This window comes from Benincasa hispida, chromosome 9 (assembly GCF_009727055.1).
Source record: "Benincasa hispida cultivar B227 chromosome 9, ASM972705v1, whole genome shotgun sequence".
NCBI lineage: Eukaryota > Viridiplantae > Streptophyta > Magnoliopsida > Cucurbitales > Cucurbitaceae > Benincasa > Benincasa hispida.
This window is the reverse complement of record NC_052357.1, coordinates 63,382,775-63,406,175: the sequence shown is the minus strand read 5'-3', so window position 1 is coordinate 63,406,175 and position 23,401 is coordinate 63,382,775. Positions and strand designations below refer to the sequence as shown.

At 36.9% G+C, this 23,401-nt stretch overlaps 1 protein-coding gene across 5 annotated transcripts; it reads left to right on the top strand.

Moving 5' to 3' along the window:
• The first annotated feature begins 969 nt into the window (after nt 1–969).
• Nucleotides 970–23,092, top strand: LOC120084702 (GPI inositol-deacylase). 5 transcript variants are annotated; one of them, XM_039040515.1, is made up of 19 exons: nt 970–1,125; nt 1,780–2,140; nt 2,314–2,562; nt 3,133–3,323; nt 3,444–3,615; nt 8,978–9,115; nt 9,202–9,391; nt 9,802–9,926; nt 10,306–10,479; nt 10,594–10,704; nt 11,036–11,155; nt 11,248–11,404; nt 16,049–16,212; nt 16,306–16,392; nt 19,460–19,788; nt 20,070–20,151; nt 20,719–20,858; nt 21,812–22,046; nt 22,357–23,092. In XM_039040515.1, exons 2-19 carry the CDS (start codon nt 1,850–1,852, stop codon nt 22,687–22,689), a joined length of 3,288 nt encoding a protein of 1,095 aa, XP_038896443.1. In that variant the 5' UTR covers nt 970–1,125; nt 1,780–1,849; the 3' UTR covers nt 22,690–23,092. The 5 variants fall into 5 exon arrangements, with proteins under 5 accessions (XP_038896443.1, XP_038896439.1, XP_038896441.1 ...); XM_039040511.1 differs by having other exon boundaries at nt 9,781–9,926; nt 22,357–22,689; XM_039040513.1 differs by lacking the exon at nt 970–1,125 and adding an exon at nt 1,173–1,543 and having other exon boundaries at nt 9,781–9,926; nt 22,357–22,689.
• The last annotated feature ends 309 nt before the right edge of the window (nt 23,093–23,401 follow it).

The window sequence follows — 23,401 nt, the reverse complement described above, 5'->3', positions numbered from 1 at the left end:
TGAAGTGCATAACATCACGGATAATAATGGTTCAGGTGGAAAATGGATGAATTAATGATTAATGATGGCTTGACAGCCGAAGAGACAAGCTATGTTACGACCTATATAATTCAAGGGGTACCGTCAAAGAGAGGCATGCCTTTCAACTTATATAATAAATGTTACCAGTTGACTCAAATTCAAACCCGATTCTAACTTGAGCGTCAGAGTGGGTTTGGCTCAACACCACACCGGTATTAGCTTTACTCACCTTTTTTGCCGGATATCCAATTATTCTCCTCCAAATACAATTTTACCGTTAATGCAATTTTCGGTATCAACATGGTACAACATTGCTTATATTTGAACATTATAGATGTAATGGTGATTTTTTTTTGGCAATAGTGAGTTATTGTAAAATTGAAGAGAAAAAGAGACACGACGGAAATACGAAAAATCGAGAAAATATAGTACTAAAATAAATAAAATAAAATAAGATATAAAATATAACAACTAAAATTGAAATTATGAAAATAGAAAAAATTGAAATAGGAAAATATAGAAAACTCTCTTTTAATTCGCTCTAAATTTTCTTTGATTTCTCATTTTTTTTCACTACTTAATCTAATTTTTGTTGATGCCTATTGCCCTTAATTTAATTGAAAGTATACTTATCTAAAAAATTATGTTATACAGTTTTTTAACCTCGTACATCCCGAGGTGTCTTCTTACTACCAATTTTTATCCACTTTTTTCCCGACAAAATAAATTTCGAATGAAGGCCAAGGGCGGGGCATCGAAGGGCGATGATAAAATCCCCGTAGACATGGATTCACCGCCATTAAAAACTCGCCACGTCAATCCACTACCTACATTTGCACAACGGTCGATTAAGAGTCAAAATTTGGTCAAACCTCTCAATCTTTGTTTCTTCTATTATTCCAGATTTCCTTTTTCCAATAAAAACGTTCTCTTAAAAAAAAAAAAAAATCTTTACACTTATTTTTCTGGGTTCTAAAAACAGGGGGAATAATTGAGGGAAAAAAAAGAAAAATAAAAAAGGTCCGATTCAGAAATATATCCATCCCGATCTGATTAGTTCACACTCTCATGCTCCCGCCATTTCCTTTGCGCTCCACGGATCGGGTAAGCTTTCGTTCTCTCAACTCTCTTTGCTTCTTCAATTGGCTCTTACGATTCGTAATTATGGCGTTTCCACCAGATCCATTTCCTAATTCTTCCATTAATGATTTTGCTTCATCTTGATTATCCTCGTTGATGTGTGCGTCGATGGATTTGGATTTGAAATTAGCTCGATCTTTATTTCTTCTGCCGTTTTTGTATAATCTGAATCCTCATTGAGCTGTTTGTAGGTGTATTTTTGTTGTTTTCTATCCTATATCTTCTTTCGGATTTTTGGTGGTTTAGTTTTGAATAGTTGGAAGTTGAATGGATTTGATTGTTTAGATGTCGTTATTTAATTGCTGTGTTGCTGTTTCTATGCATGTTTATGTGTGGCGGTTTACTGTGGGATTGAGTAACTATGGAGAGTTCATTTACTCTGGTACTACCACTCTTAATGCTTCATGTTTTTTGTTGTAAGTGGATCTAAATCTAAACATGTGGTTTTGGTTTCTCTATGGCCGACCAACAAGAAAATATATTGAATACCTGTTGCATTTTATCGTGAAGAGAAGTAGCGTGTCTTGATCATCAATTGAAATTAGAATTTATTGAAGCTTTGTGTTTGGGAAAGAGCGGATTTGGTGTTGGATTATGGATTTGTTATGTTGTGTGTAGGATTTGAAACCGATATTTATGGGAGCTTTGTAGAGAGAGCTTAACGAGGACCGGGTAGTCTGACCCAACAATGCAAGACCTTAGAGCCAAAATCAAAATTGCTGTTCTTATAGCTGTGACCGTATGGATAAGCCTTGCTGCTACATATGGAATCCTAAAACCAATTGCTAATGGTTGTATTATGACGTACATGTATCCAACATATGTTCCAATTTCTTCACCGGTGGGCTTATCGTCAGAAAAATATGGGGTGTATTTGTATCATGAAGGATGGAAAAAGATTGATTTCAAGGAACATCTCAAGAAACTTAATGGAGTTCCAGTCCTTTTCATTCCAGGAAATGGAGGTAGCTACAAGCAGGCAAGGTCTTCTTCTTCATTTTCTGCTTCTTCTTCTTCTTTTATAATATAGATTTCTCGGACTTTATATTCCTTATTTATTTGACTGGAAGTCAGAAATTAATTGTAAATTTCGTTTTTTATAATCTGTAAATAGTAGTTATGATTTTCTTTTGGAAATTTTCTTGAATACAGGTGCGATCCTTGGCAGCTGAGTCTGATAGGGCTTATCAAGGAGGCCCTCTCGAGCAAACTTTTTATCAGGAGGCTTCCGTAGCTAAGGTGGAGGGCGAGACAGGCACTAATTTGGATGGCTTTCAGTTGCCAAACCACTACACGCGAAGGTTGGATTGGTTTGCAGTGGATCTTGAAGGGGAACATTCTGCAATGGATGGTGGTATACTTGAAGAACATGCTGAATATGTAGTACACGCCATCCACAGGGTATTTACTCTTCAAGTTTTGTAATCTAGTTGTCTAACAGATTACATCATTTTCAAGATTTTTTTCCTCTTTTCCACCAAAGTAAAAGGGGAGGGGTGGGTGCATGGATGTGTTATATGGTAGGAAGGAATATTGTTCCATCATTCACTCATTGCTCATTTGCATGTTCATCATTGATGGCACTCATTTGTTCTTTTCTGGGCCCCTCCATCCATTCCAGAAAATTTAGTTGGAAAAGGGACAATGAAACTTTTAAAATAATGTAAGTGGTCGAGATAGTCTTGAATGTATCAACATCTCTATAGGAACCTATGAAAGAGGAAGCAAGAATATTTATTGATTTTTAAATTTAGCTTGCTGGATTTTGTTATGCTGTCATAATGATTGACTTTAATCCAGATATTAGCCCATTCCTGCCAATTCCTTCGTGCAAGAATAATGCAACTAGTACCTTTTGTTCAGGCTATTTCTTTTTTTCTTTAATGTAATGGTTTCGCGTTGTAGATTTGTGCAATGAGTCTTTTGTTAACTTCTCCATTTGGTTACCAATCTACCTTGTTATGTGTGCAGATCTTAGATCAATATAAAGAATCTTTTGATGCCCGAGCAAAAGAAGGTGCTGCTAACTCTGCAAGTTTACCTAGAAGTGTGATACTGGTCGGTCATTCGATGGGTGGGTTTGTTGCTAGAGCTGCAGTTGTGCATCCAAGACTTAGAAAATCAGCTGTTGAAACAATTCTTACTCTTTCTAGCCCTCATCAGTAAGTTGCACTTACATGATGCTGAGAGCATTTTGGTTTGTTGATTTTGAGCCATCTGATGCTGAGAGCATTTTGGGTTTGTTAATTTTTTGCTTCATTTGGTTTTCACGTATTTTTCAGATCACCTCCTCTAGCTCTACAACCATCTTTGGGTCGGTACTTCACTCGTGTAAATCAGGAATGGAGGAAGGGCTATGAGGTTCAAATATCTCGAAGTGGGTACTTTGCATCTGATCCTCTGCTTTCACATGTTGTGGTAGTTTCAATTTCCGGGGGTTATCATGATTACCAGGTATATTTGCAGCCAATTAATGCATTGTGGGAAGTTTGTCTCGATTAAAGTACAATTTGGTCTTTTTAGGTTCTATTTTGAGGACAGTATTTTTCTCATGCATATTTGGTTTGAAAATTCATTAAAAAAATGCATATTTGGCTTAAGTACATAGAATCTATCATCTAACTTTTGACTTTGATGAAGGCTTGTGGCCTCGATATGTTTATTAGGTGAAAGAAAATCTGAGACCAATAAACACCAAAATAAATTCCTTTGGTTGTGTTACTCTCAAAAGATCAAATTTTAAGTGGTTTATGTTTCAACTATTCAAACTGTCAGAATCTCTTGTCTTCCCTAACCCATAGGAATCAAACACCCCAAATCTTAGTTGCAAAGAGACTTTGATTCCTACCCTTTGGACCTTGCCCACTTTCACCACAAAATGACTTTAATTCCTACCCTTTGGACCTATCATCTTTGGGATAATCTTGGTGAAGCCCACCAAAAGCCCTTAACAATCCTTCCTCCTCTTCCCGAAGACTTGGCTAGCCCACACCCTTCCTCCCCATTATCATTAATGGCCCCACCTTCTCCCAAAAATTTTCCTCTAGAATCATCTCATAGATCTTTAACTCTCAGTGATATGGCTGTTATCCTTACTGAACATGACCTTTGCATTATGGTAACTCCCTCTCAACCCCCACCAAAACCCAAAAAACACCATTCTACTACTGGAAATAGAATAAAATGCAAAGGGAGCTCCAAATTCTTCACTCATCGATACATTATGATAAATCCACTTTGGCCATTATGGAGGGCACAAACGCTAATCCAGGAAAATCATTTCTTGGAATGTTTGAGGCTTGAATTCCTTGAAAAAACGTGCCTTGGTTAAGAAGTCAATTCAACAAAATAATCCTCGCATTGTTATTCTCCAGTGAACCAAATTATCTGATGTAGATTCGTTTATGATCAAATCTATTTGGAGTTCTTCCTTCATTGATTAGACAACGCTTGATGCCATTGATTCCTTAGGAGGTATTTTAATCCTCTAGCCTGCTCCTGATTATAACGTCCAGGAGGTTATTACGAGAATCTTCTCTATTTCTGTTTACATCTCCTTGGCGTTCGATTTCTCTCTTTGGTTCACATCGGTATATGGGCCTTCATATAATGCTTACCAATCAGATTATCGGCAAGAATTGGATGATTTGTCCGCTATGGGTGGTGATAGCTGGATTATTGGTGGGGATTTTAATGTGACTCGTTGGTCCTGGAATAAATCTCACGATCATTCTATATCCTCAAGTATGAGGATGTTTAACCAATGGATATCTAATTATCATTTGTGTGATTTACCTTTGAGTAGTGGGAATTTTACTTGGTCAAGCTCTAGTTCTTCATGTTATTTGTCTTTGTTGGACAGGTTTTTTACTACGGGCAATTGCCTTGCCAAATTTGCAACTATGACTGTGCAATGTCTTGACAGAATTACATCTAATCATTACTCTCTGGTTCTCTCTTTAGGTAATATTGTTTGGGGTCCTTGCTTGTTTTGTTTTGAGAACTCTTGGCTACAAGTCCCTTCTTTTCGGTCTTTGGTGGAACCGAAACGTTGTTATTGGTTGGCCTGGTCATGGATTGATGATGAAACCTAAACGTTTAAAGCTCTTTCTTCGCGTATGGCGGCAAAACCAGGATAGTTTTGCTATGAGGCTTCCTTCACTTGTGTCTCAGCTTGACTATTTAGATAATCTGGAAGATTTCAATCCTCTTACTGAGGATGAGGTTTCTTCTTGCCGATCCTTTGGCGATCAGATTGAAGGTTTGACTACTCAAGAACATATTTCCTAGAGGCAGAGATGTAAGCTTAAATGGCTTCATGAAGGGGATGAGAACACTCGTTTTTCACCGTACTGTTGCTGCTCGTAAACAGAAGAGCTCCATTATGGAAATTCTCTCTTGAAATAGTCATAGTCTGGTAGCAACGAATGACGTTGAGCATGAATTCATTGATTTTTACTCGAAGTTATTTTCCAAAGATGGCAAGATCAACGTTTTCTTCTCACTAATATTTAGTGGAGTCGTATTAGTGCTGTACAGGCTTTTGATCTTGAACGACCTTTTTCTGAGAATGAGGTTTATAGAGTCATCTCTTCTTTGAGTGTTAGTAAGTCTCTTGGTCCCGATGGTTATACTGTTGAGTTCTTCAAATTTTTTTGGACTGCCATTAAAGGTGATATTATGTCAATGTTGACTAATTTATGATTCTAGTGTGATTAATGCCTTGTTGAATAAGATCGACATTTGTCTTATCCCGAAGAAAAGTGATTCAAAATTGGTTTATGATTATAGGCCTATCCGTCTTATTCCATGTGCTGAATGCTTATAAAATCATTGCCAAGGTTTTATCTAATCGTTTGAAGATTATTCTCCCATCCACCATTGTTGCCAATCAATTTGCTTTGGTGGCTAATAGGCAAATAATGGATGCTTCTCTTTTGGCAAATGAGTTGGTAGATGATTGGTTTCTAAATGACAAAGAGGGCGTGGTTCTTAAATTGGACCTTGAAAAGGGTTTCGATACTGTGGATTGGAATTTCCTTGATGCTGTTTTGCAAATTAAATGTTTTGGTCCCATCTGGAGGTCTTGGATTCATGGTTTGTATATCGAGTGCAAATTTTTCTATTATCATCAATGGTCAAGGGCAAGATTATCCCTTCTCGTGGTATCGGGTTGGGGGATCCGCGATCACCTTTCATATTTATTCTAGTTGTCAATTGTTTGAGTCGTCTTATGGATCATAGCACTTGCTACTTGTTCTATAGGCGATTCTACTTTCTTTTTGAACCACTTATAATTTGTTGATGATACTCTGCTTTTTTCTACTGCTGATCGTATTGTTTTGAGGCACCTTTTTGATGTGGTCCGAATTTTTGAGAAGGCCTCTGTCTTGGCTATTAATTTTTCCAAGAGTGAGCTCTTGGGGATTCATATTAGTGATGTTGATTTGGCTTGGATGTTGAACACTTTTGGCTATAATCAGGGTAACTGGCCTTCTACTTATCTTGGTTTTCCTTTGGGCGGGAACGCTTGTTCTTCTCGCTTTTAACAGCCGGTTGTTGAGCGGATTCAACATAAACTTCACAATTGAAAATATGCATATATCTCTAAAGGGGGGAGACATACACTTATCCTGTCTACGTTATCTGGTATCCCTACTTATTATTTTTCCCTTTTTCGTGCTCTTATGGTTGTCATCACATCTTTGGAGAATTAGTTTGTGATTTTCTCAAGGAAGGATCTCGTGGCGATGGTGGTTTGCATATTGTTAATGTTAATTGGGAGATTGTGTAGCATCCTAGATTGATGGGTGGTTTGGGTGTCGGCAATTTCCGTTATGAAAATTCCACTTTGCTTGCAAAATGGATTTGGCATTTTATTCATGAGCCTAATGCTTTATGGCATAACTGTATTGTGGCTAAGTACTATTCCTCTTCTTGTATTTGGCCTGCTGTTGTTTGGGGTGGTTCTTGTAAATCCCCTTGGCGGTTCATTTCACAGACCATTGATTTGATTGCCTCTCGTACACGATTTGTGTTGGTAATGGTTCTTCTACTTCCTTTTGGAAAGATCTTTGGCTGGATTGTGGTATTCTCTACAATGTTTGTCCTCGTTTATTTTTTTCTTACGCTTCAACCTGATTTTTCTGTGGCTAATGCTTGGATGGTTGATAATGAGGCTTGGAACATGTGCCTTCGCCATAATCTCAATGATTTGGAGACGGTTGAATGAGCTTCTTTGTCCCATATTTTATCATTAGTTAGGTTGCATTCTACGTTTGATTCTTCGTCTTGGACTTTGAATTCCTCTTCGACCTTTTCTGTGAAATCCCTTTTCGATGATTTGGTTGGGGTGGAGGAGCCTTTTATCAAAAATCTCTGTTATTTGGAAAGATTTTTATCCTAAGAAGATTAAAATTTTCCTCTGGGAGCTCAATCTTGGTGCGGTCAATACAGTACAGCTGATCATTTGCAACGTCAGATGCCTTATATGTCTCTCTCACCCTTTTGGTGTATTATGTGTCGGTGCAATGAGGATTCGGCACCTCACCTTTTTGTGCATTGCCCTTTTGCTCCTTGTTTTTGAACATTGTTTTGGAGGCTTTTGGCTGGTAGAAAATGCTCTAACCATATTTTTGATATTTTGGCATCTCTTATGGTGTGGATTCCTTTTGGTGGTACTAAAAGATTGATTTGGTTAGCTCTTACTCATGCTTTCTTTTGGACTCTTTGGTGCAAGCGCAGCGGCTGTCTTTTCAAGGATTCACCCTTTTAATCATTTTAGTTTATCTTATTTGATCTCCAATTGGAAATGCTTCTTGTAATTGCCTAATTCATTAATCAATGAAATCATTCTTTAAAAAAAAAAAAAACAACTAAGATTTAGGGTGTATTATATATCCCTCTTTGAGGCAAGGTTTTTTTTTTCAGCCCCTTGGCCTTGAGGTCGTTCTTTCCTCTCTTCCTAGTTTCTGTGGGGTAATTTTTTCCTGCCTGATCCATCTTTTGTACATCTATAATGCTACGATCTTCTCTTGTACATCTATTTCATATTATCAATGAAATGGTTTCTCGTTTCCTATCCAAAAAAAAGAAAAAAAGAAAGTTTCAGCTGGGTCTTGTGGATAAGTTTTCAATTTTTGGAACTGGGATGGAAGAAAGATTCTTTTTTGGAAAATTCCTTGGATAATATGTCACTTTGTTAAGTTGCAATTTTGAATCTTATTTGGTTCAACAGAAACTTTAATGGTTTCTGAGTCCTGGGTCGTTTCAGGAAACACAATGGTAAACGCAAGATGTATTTTCCCAAAAGTTAATGAGGGCATGGCTGAAATCTGTTGAAAGTCCAAGAAAAGTTAAAATTTTAGCTTGGTTGGTCTTTGGTTCATTTGGAGGGCTTAAATTCAATCCTACAGAATAAACATCTTTCTTCTAAATAAGAGGAAAGCCACAACCTTATTTAGGGTATTTGGACCAAAAAAGATCAAAGAATCCTTTTTGGGCTTGCCGATTGACCAACCAATCGATTTTTCATTTTAAAAAACCTACTCCGACAGAAAAATCAGGTAAACCGACCAACTGGAGTCTGTTTGGTCAGTTTTGATTGGTCGGCTTCGTTTTCCAGTCACTTTTGATCACCCCTAGCTCTAATTGTGTGTGCTTTCTAAACTTTTTGTAGTCATAAGGATTTGTCTGTCAATGCTATTCTGTAAAGTAGGAATTTTTTATCTAGTTATGCTTTAAGAGTATTATGTTTCTGTTTCATTTATTATTTTTTCTTTATATTCAATGCACGTTGATCTATCCTCGTCTATAGGTAAGGTCAAAGTTAGAATCCCTGGATGGGATTGTTCCTTCTACACATGGCTTTATGATCAGCAGTACAGGTGTCAAAAATGTGTGGTTATCAATGGAACATCAGGCGATTTTGTGGTGTAATCAATTAGTTATACAGGTGAGTGAAATTTCTATTCGAGTTTGGAACTTTGCAAGAATGTAAGCTGTCTTTAAATTGTTCTGAAAATTTTCTTTCTTGTCTAGGTGTCACACACCCTTCTTAGTTTGGTAGACTCTGGTACAGGCCAACCATTTTCAGCCACCCGAAAAAGGCTCACTGTATTGACAAGAATGCTTCATAGTGGAATACCACAGAGTTTCAATTGGAGGACCCAATCACACACTTCTCAACAAATTGCTCATTTTCCTGCTAAAAACGTGGAAGATGCACCTGGTAATTTGTTGCCTGTTTTTGTGTTTGCACATTGATGTTGCTGCTTGTTTTTTCTTATAACATTCTATTCCAATGCATGGATCGAATTATTAGCTATTGCATGTATCAAAATAGTGTTTGGGAAAAAGGAAACAAGTTCACTTTCCTTTCTGAATTCATGGATCTAAGTAGTTGAGCTTATACTTTTGCATGCAAGAGGTTTTTTCTTGGTCTTTTCTATTAAGAATTTTTTGTTCTCTTGCATCGGATCTGTGGTACAAATTAGAAGATAGAATCAGGATCAATGTTTCTTGAATTCATTAGTTTTTCTTTGAAGTTTCAATGTACAAAAAAAGTTGTCTAATACAACCTCTGTATTTAGAAGAATGATAGCTACTTATATATTTCAGGATCCGTGGTTCTATCTCCAGATGCTTGTCCCAAAAGCGTCCATTGGAGTGATGATGGCCTGGAAAGGGACCTATATATTCAGACAAGTACTGTCACTGTTTTAGCCATGGATGGTCGCAGGCGGTGGTTGGACTTGGAGAAACTGGTTAGCTTCAGTAATAATTACATCTGCAATCTTGAGAATTTTGACTCAACATGTTATCATTTCATTTCTTGCATGACATCATATATTTCCTGATGTGAAGTCAGTCTTACAAGGCATTAGAGTATATTTCATACAACTATGAAATTTGTTTCTTATAATCAAAGAAAACCCCTTATAAGATGAAGCATTAGATGTAGTTTAACTAACTTTGTTGACTTTGCTATCGCTCAAACGGATTAAGTTTGAGGCCTTCCCCACCTTCTAAATCTTATCTAAGTTGACACTAATTTGCAATCTTCTCTCCCATTAGTTTGACGATATTTATTCTTGGTTTTACATTATTCCTTGGGTACAGGTTCTAACTTTTTGATCTCTGTAGGGGTCAAACGGCAAAAGCCACTTTATATTTGTAACAAACCTATTACCATGTTCTGGGGTGAGGCTTCATCTTTGGCCTGAAAAGGGAAAGTCTGCTAGCTTACCTGTAAGTAAAAGGGTTCTTGAAGTGACCTCAAAGATGGTGCAAATTCCTTCAGGACCAGCACCGAGACAGGTACTAGTTTTGTTTATACGGTGGATCTCTCTCTTCGACATCTTTATCTTTGTGGGCTAGACGTATGACGGTCTAGGATTTTATTCTTGTATTGATCTGTGCTATGCTTGTTAGATTGAACCTGGGAGTCAGACTGAACAAGCTCCTCCTTCTGCTGTACTGATGTTGGGACCTGAGGATATGCGTGGCTTCAAATTTCTTACAATTTCAGTTGCACCTCGACCGGTATTGATCTTCACTCAGTCATTTAGATTTATCCTTTCTACTTCCATAAAAAAACAGACAGTCTTATAAAAGAAGAATAGTCTTTAAGATTTTCCCTCTCTACTACAATAAGTTTCTGAAGTGGTTTTTTCGCCTGATTTCTTTTTCCATTCTTATAGATTTAGGTTGGAATGCTTACAACCTAAAAATGTTGATTTCTTCTTTGAATAATTTTATAGCGTGTGAATTTTACTTTTCTTTTTGTAAATGAGCGAAATTAGCTTATTTATTTATTTTTAAAGAGCAATGTGTAAAAATTAGTGTGCATGTATTATAACTATTTTGATGTCAGACTGTTTCAGGCAGACCTCCTCCTGCAGTTTCCATGGCAGTTGGGCAATTCTTTAATCCTGATGCAGGGAGGGTGAAAATCTCACCTTGGTCGATGCTTCTTTCCAAGTACTATAATGATGTAAAAACCTCATGAAAATGCTTTCCTTAAGTTCTCCAATCACTCTGTGTCAACTTGATGACTAGACTATTTTAAAATTAATTGTGGTGTAGGACATATTTGTGAAGGAGGATCATTCTCTGGTGTTGAATTTATCATTCCCCATTAGCTTAGGACTTCTTCCAGTTACCTTGCAACTTGAAACAACTGGGTGCGGAATTAAGAGTTCTGGATTTTCAGATGATCAAGCCGGTGATATCGAAAACAATAGTAAGTTCAATGCTTTCTTGCATACATTATGACTTATGTCATGTTTTTTATGTATCTATGTTATGAATACTGTAACTTGCAATACATAAATTTATATTCTAGACATGGATTTCTTCATTTCCTTCCATTTTTTTCCAGACATGTACATCTTTCTATAGCTCTTATAAATCATATTCTCTCCTCTTTTGTTCAACGGGGGAAGTCTTTTGTAGCTCATTTGGTTCAGACTTTTGCCCTTCTTTTATAAATTTCATACATCAATGAAATTTGTTTCTTATCCTTTTTTAACATGAGGCGAGATTTTTCATTAAATAAGTGAAATGAAACTAGTGCTTGAAGATACGAACTTCGTAAGAGAGTGAAAAAAGATCAGAACAGAATAAAAAAGAATCAACAAAGAGACCCATCAAAGAACGAAATACTGAAAAGATCACAAATTTCTTCCATCATTTTCTTATTTCAATAAATTATATGTTTTGTCATCCTACACTTAGCTCAATTAGTAATTTACATATACCCTCAACCAAAAAGGTCAATGATTCGAATCTCCCTCCGCCAGTTGTTGTTTTTTAGATGAGAGTGATGAGAGCATTTCATTGATAAAATGAAATTACAAAAGGGCAAGGAATGCCATGAAGACTACAGAAGACAATTCCATCGAGAAATAAGAGAAGTAAGGTCGTAAACTCGTAATCACAAAAGAATGAGGTGAATTTACACCAAAATAAAGCTATATATGTAAGGAGTTAGAAAAAGATGAGAAATCCCTAGCTTTGTCTTTGAAGATGTGTCAGTTTCGTTATAGTCAAATGTTTCAAAGGAAAGCTTTAAAGAAAAAAGTCTACCTGACCTCTTTTTCCCTCTTAAAAGGATGACCATTGAGGAGCAAATAAAGAAGGATAAGAGAGTCATTTGAAAAGACCATGTGATAGTTGAAAGCCTCCAAAGACTTTGACCAAAAAGCACGAGCAAAATCACACGTGATGGAAAGGTGCATGGTAGTCTAGCTGGGGCACACCATCTAGGAGCAGAGACGATCCATGGAGCTATTTTGATCAATACATCCACTGTGTTAATGCAACCGTGACCGAATTCCCAGAGGAAGAATTTGACCTCTTTAGGTATGGGGCCTTTCCATAAGGTTAGTATAGATTCTTAAGGAGGAGGAGACCAGTGGAAGAAAGCTTGCTTTATCAAAGTTGTATATATTCCCTAGGGAGTTCATAGGCCATTTCCCATAGTCCTCCTTCGAGGGATTGGAAGGAGAATAAGAATTGTGGATAGCTGAGCTCATTTCGTTATCAGTGAGGTGTCTTCTCAAATGTAACTTGCAATACATAAATTGTTGTTGAACTCGAAGAATATATATATATATAAATTGGTTTTATTCCTCCTTTTCCTTGTGGGTGAGGACTTTGATGAATATTCTATCGGGATAATTATAGGATGAAGACTTCATTGATGTATGGGAGTTACAAAAGTCTTCTCCAATTGGACAAAAGAGTATAGGGAGAATCAAAGGGAGATACCTCTGATAATGGAGGTAGATTACAAGTTTTTAGCATTTAGATTTGTGAGGCTTCTGTTTCCTCTTCCAGATCCTCCTACCCAAGTCATGTAACATTCAGCCCAGAAGTGTAAAAGTTTTCAATGCTTCAGTGAGAAATTCCCTTCGCCCCTCTTTTGTACATCTCAGGAAATTTGAGCTTCCAAATAATCTCGGAGACGACAATTTGATCCATGAATGAAAGTAAAGAGCAACACGAGAAGAGAGGGGACATATATTGGCCTGTCTCGGATTCCTAGAATACAAATACATTTCATATGCTCATCATAGGAATACTAGCAGTATGATCGAGGAGTTCCTCCTCAATCCGCCTCGTGGGGTGAACGGTCGCTTTTTATGGCTTGCTCAGGTGTGAGTGATCTTATGGAGTTTGTGGGGTGAGCAGAATAATAAGACTTTTAGAGGGAGGGATAGGGACCCTAGTGAGGTTTGGTCTTTTGTTTGCTATCATGTTTCTTTGTGGGCTTCGATTTCGAAGACTTTTTGTAACTATTCTATAGACATTATTTTGCACAGCTAGAGTCCCTTCTTGTAGAAGGATGCCTCTTTTTGTGGGCTTGGTTTTTCGTATGCCCGTGTATTCTTTCATTTTTTTCTCAATAGAAGTTGTTTCTATAAATAAAAAAAAAAGAAAAAAGAAAAAAGAAAAAAGAAACATCCAAATATTTATTTAATCTTCCATTGTGCAACCGAGCACATAAAAATTGATTTCTTTTTTAGAATTTTTGTTATTGCAATCTATTTTGTAGGCTCAAGATTTGATTTGTCTGTGAATTCCATGCTTCGAAGAGATTCCTGTTTGAAGAGGCAGCAGCCGGGAAGCCTTCTTATTCCTTCTGCTTGATGGTCTGGTCTTGCATTTTTAGTAGTCTGTCTAGGCTTAATTCAGAGTTTCAAAGTTTGCCCATCTCATATGTTACGTACATCCTATAATGCCTGTCAGATGTCACAAGCCATTCAAACTTCCTATGCATCAATTAACACACGTATGTTTTTTTGTCTATCAGAATAGTTCAACTGATAAAAATTAATTGGTTTAAGGTACCTCTCATGGGTTCTAATCCCCCCAACCCCAATCCAGCTCCATATATATACATTTCATCTATTCCGCTGCTTTTTTACGACCTCCCCAACAGCTGACTGCTCCTTCTTGAGATTTTTCATTATCATTTCTGCATGTTGTCATTTAGAATTGTAAAATTAACTATCCCATAAATCATAATCATTGCTAAATTTTATGAGATCCATTTTTGTGGAGGTTGAAAGATTTTTTTTTTTGAAACGAAATGAGCCTCTTTATTAGAATAAAAAGAGACTAATGTTCAAGGTACAAGAGAGTTATACGAGGAGCATGAATAACAAAAAAAAAAAAAAAAGGAAACAGAATGAAACAAACAAAGCAAAACTAAAAGAAAGGATCAGGAAGCGCACCCAGGCATCTTAACTAGGTGACCACCCCCTTAGTGCCCTCATCATTTCCATACAACGGTACAAAGGCCAAAGAAATACAAGAAAATTGATAAAGCGATAAACCGAAAATAAATCTAGACAACAAGCCTAAGGAGTCGGGGAGATGAAAGCCTGCCAATTCAAATTTATATCTTGTATAGAGAAGTCCTCGAAGTCACTGTTTAAGGAGCACCAGGCTGAAGCATTTCTTTGAGCTGAGTCAAAACGAGCCCTCCAACAAGTTTCTTTATCGTGAAAAATTCTTTGATTTCTTTCAAACCATAGATCTACTAGAATAGCCTTAACCATATTGATCCATAATAATCTTGGCCTCTTTTTGAGAAAGGGGCCTAATAGGAGTTGGAGTATGTTGCCTCTAAAATTATCTCTAAACACCCCGACGAAGTTAAAGATGTGGATAAAGTTCCACCAACAGCTTTCTAGGTATGGGCAATTGAAGAAGAGGTGTTGCAAGTCCTCTCCTGCCTTTTTGCATAAAGGGCAAAAAGAAGGCGATAAACAGGCCGAGTGGAGTTTTCTTTGCATGACCGAGGAGCAGTTTAGGAGACCAAAGAGCATTATCCAGATTTGGATGTTGACTCTCCTCGGGCTCTTAGTCTTCCATAAAGCCTTGAAAAGGCTTTTATCCATTGGGGACGAAGGGGAGAGATGTGCAATGAGAGATTTAATTGTGAAGAAACCTGATGCTTCCAAAGACCATGATCTTAGATTTGGGCTAGCTGAGACTGATCTTTCTGAGAGGACAAGTAGCAAGGCCTGAAAATGAATTACTTCCTCCTCTTTAAGCAAACGGCAAAAAATGATGGACCAAGAGTTCAGAGAATGATCTCAATGAGAAGCTATTGAGCCCTTGGCAATAGGATAATTCTAAACAAACTTGGATAGAGTGTGGACAAAGGGGTTGAGTCTATCCAAGGATTAGACCAAAAACCTGTTCGAAAGCCATCGCGGAGGTTGAAAGAATTATAGTCGTCTTTTTAGGAGATGGAGTGGAGTTCATATGGAGACCATGTTCTTCCTCATGAATTGCTTTACATAAGTCTTTTTTGTAACGATGAATCCTATGACCTTTCTATAATTATTGACAGTTGGAGGTTTTCTTGCTCATTTGGCTTTTGTCTGCTCTAGCCTTGTACATTTCATTTGAAAGAAAAAAAACAGTTTCCCAAGTGTTTTTAGCACCCTTCATTGTAAAAGTGGACATCATATGAAAAGAAAAGGAGGGGATGAAACTGACATTCATTTGAAAGATCTCTTATTATTCCTCAATTTGCTGTGTTAATAGTTCAAATTTCATGGATATACACTTCATATTCATATCATTTGCGAACATTATGGAGCAGAAATTTCCTGACTATGTTTAGGGTTTAAACTTTGGCAGTTCTCGTGTTATCATCTGCAAACGTCTGTTAGGTGTTTTATTTCGCTATAAAGTGAGCATAAAATGTTTATGGTTAATCTACTAAGTACCAACCACTTTTATGTTACTTCGCGACTCATCATGGACTTGTGAAAGGAACTCCCTATTGTTGAGAGTTGGGACAGAGCTTAAATGACATTTTCATGTAATTATTCATCCACCCTGATTCACTTTTTTGGTAATCCAGGGCTGTGCAGACTGCGTTGTTTTCCCCCTGTAGCACTCTCTTGGGATGATATATCTGGTCTTCATATTTTCCTGAATCTTCAGAGTGAGACAATTCTTGTTGATTCCTCACCAGCACTCTTGAGTTCTAGTGCAGGATCTGAGAAAACAACCGTTCTATTGTTGGTATGAAGTTTCTTCCAGAATTCTTCTTTTATTTGTCCTTATGTAATAAAAATAAAAAAATGTTGATCTTGTTAACTCTTTTCATCTCTACAGGTAGATCCTCACTGTTCATACAAAACAAACATTGTTGTCTCTCTCAGTGCAGCTGCCAGCAGATTTTTGCTTTTATATAATTCACAGGTAACAGGCTTATTAATATCCGAAATATGTACTTGCTTATTTCTTTAGCCACTAAATGTTTCACATTATTCCCCGTTGAAAGAAGAGTCCTGCATATATTTATTTTATTTTTATGCTTCATGTTTTATTTTATCTTTTTTTTTTTTTTTTAAATATTTGGATGAGAAACCAAACTTTCATTGAGAAAGATGAAAGGATATACAAAGGACGGAAACAAGCCCAGAAAACAAGCAAACCCCCACACCCAATTACAAAGAGGGGTCCCAATCCAAAAGAATGAGGCTTTGATAGTTACAGAAAAGAAAAAAAAACGAAGAAAAAAACTCCATTAACAGATGTCATAAAGAGAAATTAAGTTGATAGTTACAAAAAGAAGTTCTTCCAATTCGTTGAACATGTTTCCCTCTCTTAGATGGAGTCCATTCATTAACAAAAAATTAGCTAAGATATCGTTAAACCGTCTTTGCTAATTGTTAGCTGCCGAATGGCACTCTTGTGTCAGCTAGCTTAAATTAAAACAACACTGAGTGCAAATCTTGATTTTCCGTTATGCTTTTCAAATGCTTCTCTTCTAGTATTCTTCCTCCCTTTTGAGTTTATGATATATTTTTGAATTGTTTTCGTTCTCTCATTGGTGAAGACTAAAGAGTCTTGGGGAAATCTTGGAAGAATCTTGGAGCTGAAGTTTTTATTCATTGATTAAAATGAGTTTATAAGCTTCCTTTAAATAGGCTCAAAGGGAAAAGGCTTATACACACCTAATTAACTAACTAACTTAACCTCCTTTAAATAGACTCAAAGGAGAAGGGTTTTGTTACGCCTATTCTAAAATTAAAACTGAATTTAAAAAGAGAATACAATCTGTCATTTTACAAGAAATGTCCAAAATACCCTCAATATCCCTACATCAACTCGGCCCCCTTAGAATTAAACTCGTCCTCGAGTTTTAAGTTGAAAGCTTGAGCTCATCCGAGGCTTGATAAGGGAAGATGTCTGCAACATCGAAAGTATTGCTTATGTTGAATGAAGATGGGAGGTCGATCTTGTAAGAATTATCACTATACTTCTCAAGGATAGTAAATAGTCCGAGCTTTTCGTCATTAAGTTTGTTGTATGCTCCTTTTGGCAAGTGGTCCTTTCGAAGATATATCATTACAAGGTCTCCCGGCTTGAATGAAACATGTCTTTTATGACTATCCGCTTGTATGTGGAGGTTGCTTTCTCTAGGTGGTCAAGGACTTCCGAGTGTAGTTCTTGAATACGTTCAGCAAGTTGTTTAGCTTCTTCGCTAATATCTACGTTAGAATGAAAAGTTGTAAGATCAAAAGTCAAATGAGGGGGTCTAGTGTATACAATCTCAAATGGACACTTCCCTGTTGATCTATTCTGCATGTTGTAAGTAAACTCTGCTTGTGCAAGGTTAGTGTCCCATTGTTTTGGTTGATTTCCACTTAGACATTGAAGCATATCACCCAATGTTCGGTTTGTAACTTCTGTTTGACCGTCCGTTTGTGGGTGGCTTGAAGAGCTAAATTCGAGGTTAGTACCAAAACGTTTCCACAAATTTTTCCCAAAAAAACCTCATAAATTTGACATCTTTATCAGACACAATTGTCTTTGGAATTCCATGAAGCTTGACAACATCTCGAAAGAAAAGATTAGCAATGTTCAAAGCATCATATGTTTTCTTACAAGGTATGAAATGAACCATTTTGCTAAACCTATCCACAACAACAAATATAAAGTCAAACCCCTTTTGTGTCCTTGGCAACTCTAATATAAAATTCATCGATAAGTCCTCCCAAATGTTAGTAGGGATTGGAAGAGGAGTATACAAACCGGTGTTTTGAGTGTGACCTTTGGAGATTTGGCAAGTAAAGCACCTTTTTACTAAATTGTTGACATCTTTGCGGAGTTGAGGCCAGAAAAATCGTGTGGCAAGGGTTTCATCGGTTTTGTCACGGCCTAAATGAGCTGCTAGACTGCCCGAATGGGCTTCCATGATGATAGCCTTGCGTAGAGATCCTTGTGGGATGCATAACCTATTACCACAAAATAAAAAACCATCCAAAAGGTGGTAGTCCTTAGGAGGAGAGTTAGAGAAACATTTATGCCAAATATCATGGAAATCAGAGTCATTCTCACAACAATTTGGTAGATGGTCAAAGGGAATAATTTTACTTTGAAGCATGGTAAGGAGAGATGACTTTCTACTCAAGGCATCAACAACTTTGTTAGTGATTTCAGATGTATGCTTGATGATAAAATCGAATTTTTGACCCTCCTAGGCAAATCTTGGTTTCTTTGAAGTAATTGATGCAGGTTTTCAGGCCTTTGTTGAATTTCTTGCAGCTGATCTTGATTGTTTCAACCAGCTTGGAGTCCGGCTAATGCTTCTTGATGAGTTTTTGGTTGATTTTCAACCATTCTTCCTGCGTCCAAAGTCAGTTTTTCAATTGCTTGTTGCAAACCTGCCATAGAACTTTGCATAGCACTCATATGATCCATGATGCCATTGATGGTAGTTTCTAGATTGCCTAATCTTCGGGTGGTGGTTTGAGGAGAGGTGGAAAAAGATGCTTCGCATCATTAGAAGAGAGAGGGAGAAGAGTGGGGAATTTACCGAGCCCTTTACTCGTCATGAGGCCCCTTCATGAGGTCGCTCTAATACCAAATGATAAAGACTAAAGAGTCTTGGAGAAATCTTGGAAGAATCTTAGAGCTGAAGTTTTTATTCATTGATTAAAATGAGTGATAAGTTCCCTTTAAATAGGCCCAAAGGGGAAAGGGCTTGTACACACCTAATTAACTAACTAACCTAACCTCCTTTAAATAGACCCAAAGGAGAAGGGTTTTTTCACACCTATTCTAAAATTAAAACTGAATTTAAAAAGAGAATACAATCTGTCATTTTACAAGAAATATCCAAAATACCCTTTTTACAAGAAATGCCCAAAATACTCTTAATATCCCTACATTACTCATTCTCTCACATGCATGCATTAGATTTGTCTAACATATTCCAAGTAGGTTTAGAAATCTTACGTTAGGCATTGTTTTCTTGCAGATAGTTGGTTTTTGTATTGTTGTTGTTTTCTTTGCACTGATGCGGCAAGCGCAAGCATGGAATCATGATTTTCCCGTACCCTCAATGCTGACAGCTGTAGAGTCCAACTTGAGAATACCATTCCCATTTTTTTATTTGGTCATCATACCTATTTTACTATCTTTATTCCTATCGCTTTTAACTTCTCAACCGTTACCTCCTTTGGCTATCTTCATCACAGTCTCAGTAGTCTGTTATTCATTTGCAAATGCTACTGTCATTATTGTGATTTTGGTATCCCAGCTGATTTTCTACATGATGGCGGTTGTGCATGTTTTCATCAAGACAAGGTCAGATTTTTATTCCGTTGTACAATTCACACAACTGGAATACTAATTGAATAGATGATATCTTAAGCATTTTCTGATAGATGAAACTTCTTAATCGAACTACACTAGGAAGGGGACGGGTAGGCTATTGGAGTGTCAGTGGTGTAAACATATTGGTACTAAATAATCAAAGGGTTTAAGGTCATTGATTCATTCATCACGCTGGCCAGTATATTAGCCATCTTTCTGAATGCCTATTACTGCATGCTTATGTGCCTGATTGACTGCCTGACATGTTGCAGGTGGCAAGTGTGGGAAGGAAATGTTTGCTTTGTGCTGTTTAGTTGGTTTGGCAAACTATTTTCACGTTTTCAATCATCCAAGGTGTGATTTTATCTGTGATAATAAATGCAGTTAATCATTTACCGTTCATAGTATGCTAGAACTAGATCTTCGCCAGACAAACCAGACCCTGTTCAAATGTTTGTCATCTTTATTTCGAGTCATGATGTGTTGTGTGCTTCGCTCGAGTTGTCCAATAACTATAATGTGCATTTACCTTTACTCGTTTGGTTGTGAACTAAAAATGAATTGAACAATCATTTTCGTGTGGACTTTCAGATTTTCTGATTCAGCAGTACTATGCCTGTTTGGTGCAACGAACCTTGAGTATCCGAACAAGGGTTCCCAAGTGTATCCTAGTTCTGTTTCCATAAGAAACTATGTTGTCCATGACTTGGACTATCATGTATGTTAATAACTTATCATATTAATACTTGAAAAGGAGCTTGTTTCCAAATTTATACCTTTGGGGAGAATCTAATTCTGAGAAGCATAGAATTTGTTGTCCCTTGTTGTCCATTTAACTTAACTTGCTTCTGTTTCGATAGTGTAAGGTTATGAGCTGTTGATTTCCAATTTGATCAGATTATCTCACTCATTTTGTAATAGGTTATAAGGGTGTTGGGAGTCAATCCGTTACTGGCTACTGCACTTTCTGCTATTACCTTGGCATGCTTTATTCACCCGGCTATGGGATTGTTTTTGCTACTCGTTTTCCATGCTTTCTGTTGTCACAATGCCCTGTCCAGGTACTTGTAAGCTGGCCCTTTTCATCATTATTTTGTCTTTTTGTGGGGGGAGCCTTTTTCCCCCATTTTTGTTTTTTGTTTTTGTTTTTTTTGTGTGTGTGTGTGTGACGAGAAACAGAAAAGTTATCATAAGAAAAGCCAACAAAAACACCCTGAGGGCAAGGGGTTGTGGGGACCCCTACCCAAGGAACTAACGAAGGAGAGCCTTCCAATTGTTAATAATTAAAAAGCTATAATTACAAAAGAATTTGGTATAATTTGTGCACCACCAAGTGGCTGTATGTCATACAATTTTTGTGGAGAAACCTTAATAATGACACCATTTTATTAAACCGGAAATACCCATGTACATGTAAGTTGACCCTTCCCATCATTATTTTCTTCTCTTGGGGGAAACCTTAAAATGCCTTCTAAGAAATGTAATGTTATTAAACTTGAAATGAATCGAGAAATATGAATATCAAGATTTCACCAAAAATCATTGGTTGAAAAAACTACGACTATTAAGGGTTTCTACAACAAAATAAAAAGTAACTGGCATCCGGGACTAAGATAAGGTTGTCAATCTCGTATGATACACACAACTCACATATTAGTAGATCAGAACGTGTGGTTGAATAAAAGATTTATGGCATGTACATTTCCGATGGTTTGATAGAAGGAAACGCTCAATAGTGTGATAATGGGGTGGCAAACAATGAAAACAAAATGGGTCTGGTCGATGAGATCAAAAGTTCTGGCAGCCAGTTTGAATAGAGTCCTTGTACTCCTGTGATGGCATGAAATCTTTGAGAACTGATGGGAAAAAAAAAAAAAGTCCACCTTCACAATACGTACAATCTTAGAAAAGACACTTTATTATTCTCTTGCACTTGCCTGAGTTCAGATTTTCATTTTCTCCTATGCCGCTCCAAGTGTTATTGCGTCATTTTTTTGACAGCTTCCTTTTGCAGCCATGTACGAAGCAAAAAATTACAAGGTGGAAATGGTTCTCAACAATCTGCATTTCCATTGCCCAATAAATTGAACTTGAAGGAGTCTATTGAAGATAACCTTTCCACCAGTCCTGGCTCTTCAAAAAGTTTTGGGGAAACACAATTGGAGATATTTCATCATTGTCATGGCTTATTGATCTTGCATCTAGTGGCAGCAGTAATGTTTGCACCCTCACTTGTTGCTTGGTTGCAGGTATGATTATGAACTAAATGATTGTCGAAATCTTAAGATATTATTTTCGTCTGAAATCTTTAGCATGACATAGTTTCTATTTGACATCATTTGGGGAAAAAAAGTCTTTTTATTTGTGGTTCCTTTTCTGTTTAATTGGATAAATAACAAAACAACATTGTTTGTTACATGTTTTTCTAATTGCATAGTCAAGTTCCTGAGTTTTTGGAGTTATCCTCCATTCTCCTCTCTAAAGAAAACGACTCTGATTTTTCACCTTGCATTTAAACATCTTGTGGGTTTTCATATTGCCTATTCTTTGGGATTGCAGAGAATAGGGACAAATCAGAGCTTCCCATGGTTGTTGGATTCTTTCCTTTGTACTGGAGTTATCCTCCACGGTGTCTGCAATTCAAAACCCGAGTTCAATTCCTATTTATTTTCCTTCTTTGGCCTATCACGGGCAGAAATTAGACTGGACTTCATCTATTTAATTGCTGGAAATTATACCTACATCTGTAGCCTGGCTTTGGCTCCATATAAAGTCTTTTATGCCATGGCCGCCATAGGGGCCATATCGTTAGCCTTGAGGATTTTACAGAAGAGGACCAGGGAGAAGTTAGAGCCCCATTTCGGCGGTCGAAAGCACTCTCACAGACATTGAGAACAATAACAAACATCAGCCTGAGTTTTATAACTGGCATTAAACCAGTTGCTCCCATTTGCTTGGTTCTCTAAAAAGGTTCAGATTTGTAATGGTTGTTCTAGCGACAAAACTTGCCATAGATTACATGTAATTGCAAAATAGGGTGAGAATTAGATCTTATGAGTCTTACAAGAGGCTGAGGCGTTTTTATCACATGGCCATCCCAGCTTTTATTCTTTTTTTTTTTTTTTTTAAAACAAAAAAAAAAAACACATTTAATTGTATTTTGTTCTGACATATGAATTTGGAGAGAGTTTGCTTTGGTGTTGCGGCTTGACAGGTAGCTAATTCGTTCGTGTATTGTAGAACATTAACAAAGTTGATTATCGAAAAAGAGGTACGCGTTTTTTCTTTTTTGTTTCAAAAACTTCATTTGATTGTAGTTTTTCCATGTCTGTAATTGTATGTGCATTTGATCTGTCAAGTTAATGCTCTTCTTTCCTACATCGCAAATACATAAGCTTCCAGATTTGTTTTGGCCTTTTTATTCCATGAGATTAAAATATCTAACATTTTGGTCGATATTATAATGTCTTAACCGGTTGAGTTATATGAACGTCAACATAGTTAAACTGACATAAAATTGTACTATCAATCTCGAGGTTAGAAGTTTAAATCTTCCACTCTACAAAATGACATAAAAAAAGAGAGAGAAAACTAGTCGAGTTAT

What these genes read in the sequence shown, in the direction of transcription:
- LOC120084702 (XM_039040514.1), top strand. Translation starts at nt 1,850, where the DNA reads ATGCAAGACCTTAGAGCCAAAATCAAAATTGCTGTTCTTATAGCTGTG. An exon ending in AAACGTGGAAGATGCACCTG is followed by an intron (nt 9,392 to 9,780) that starts GTAATTTGTTGC and finishes TATATATTTCAG; the next exon opens with GATCCGTGGTTCTATCTCCA. An exon ending in AAACAACCGTTCTATTGTTG is followed by an intron (nt 16,213 to 16,305) that starts GTATGAAGTTTC and finishes TCATCTCTACAG; the next exon opens with GTAGATCCTCACTGTTCATA.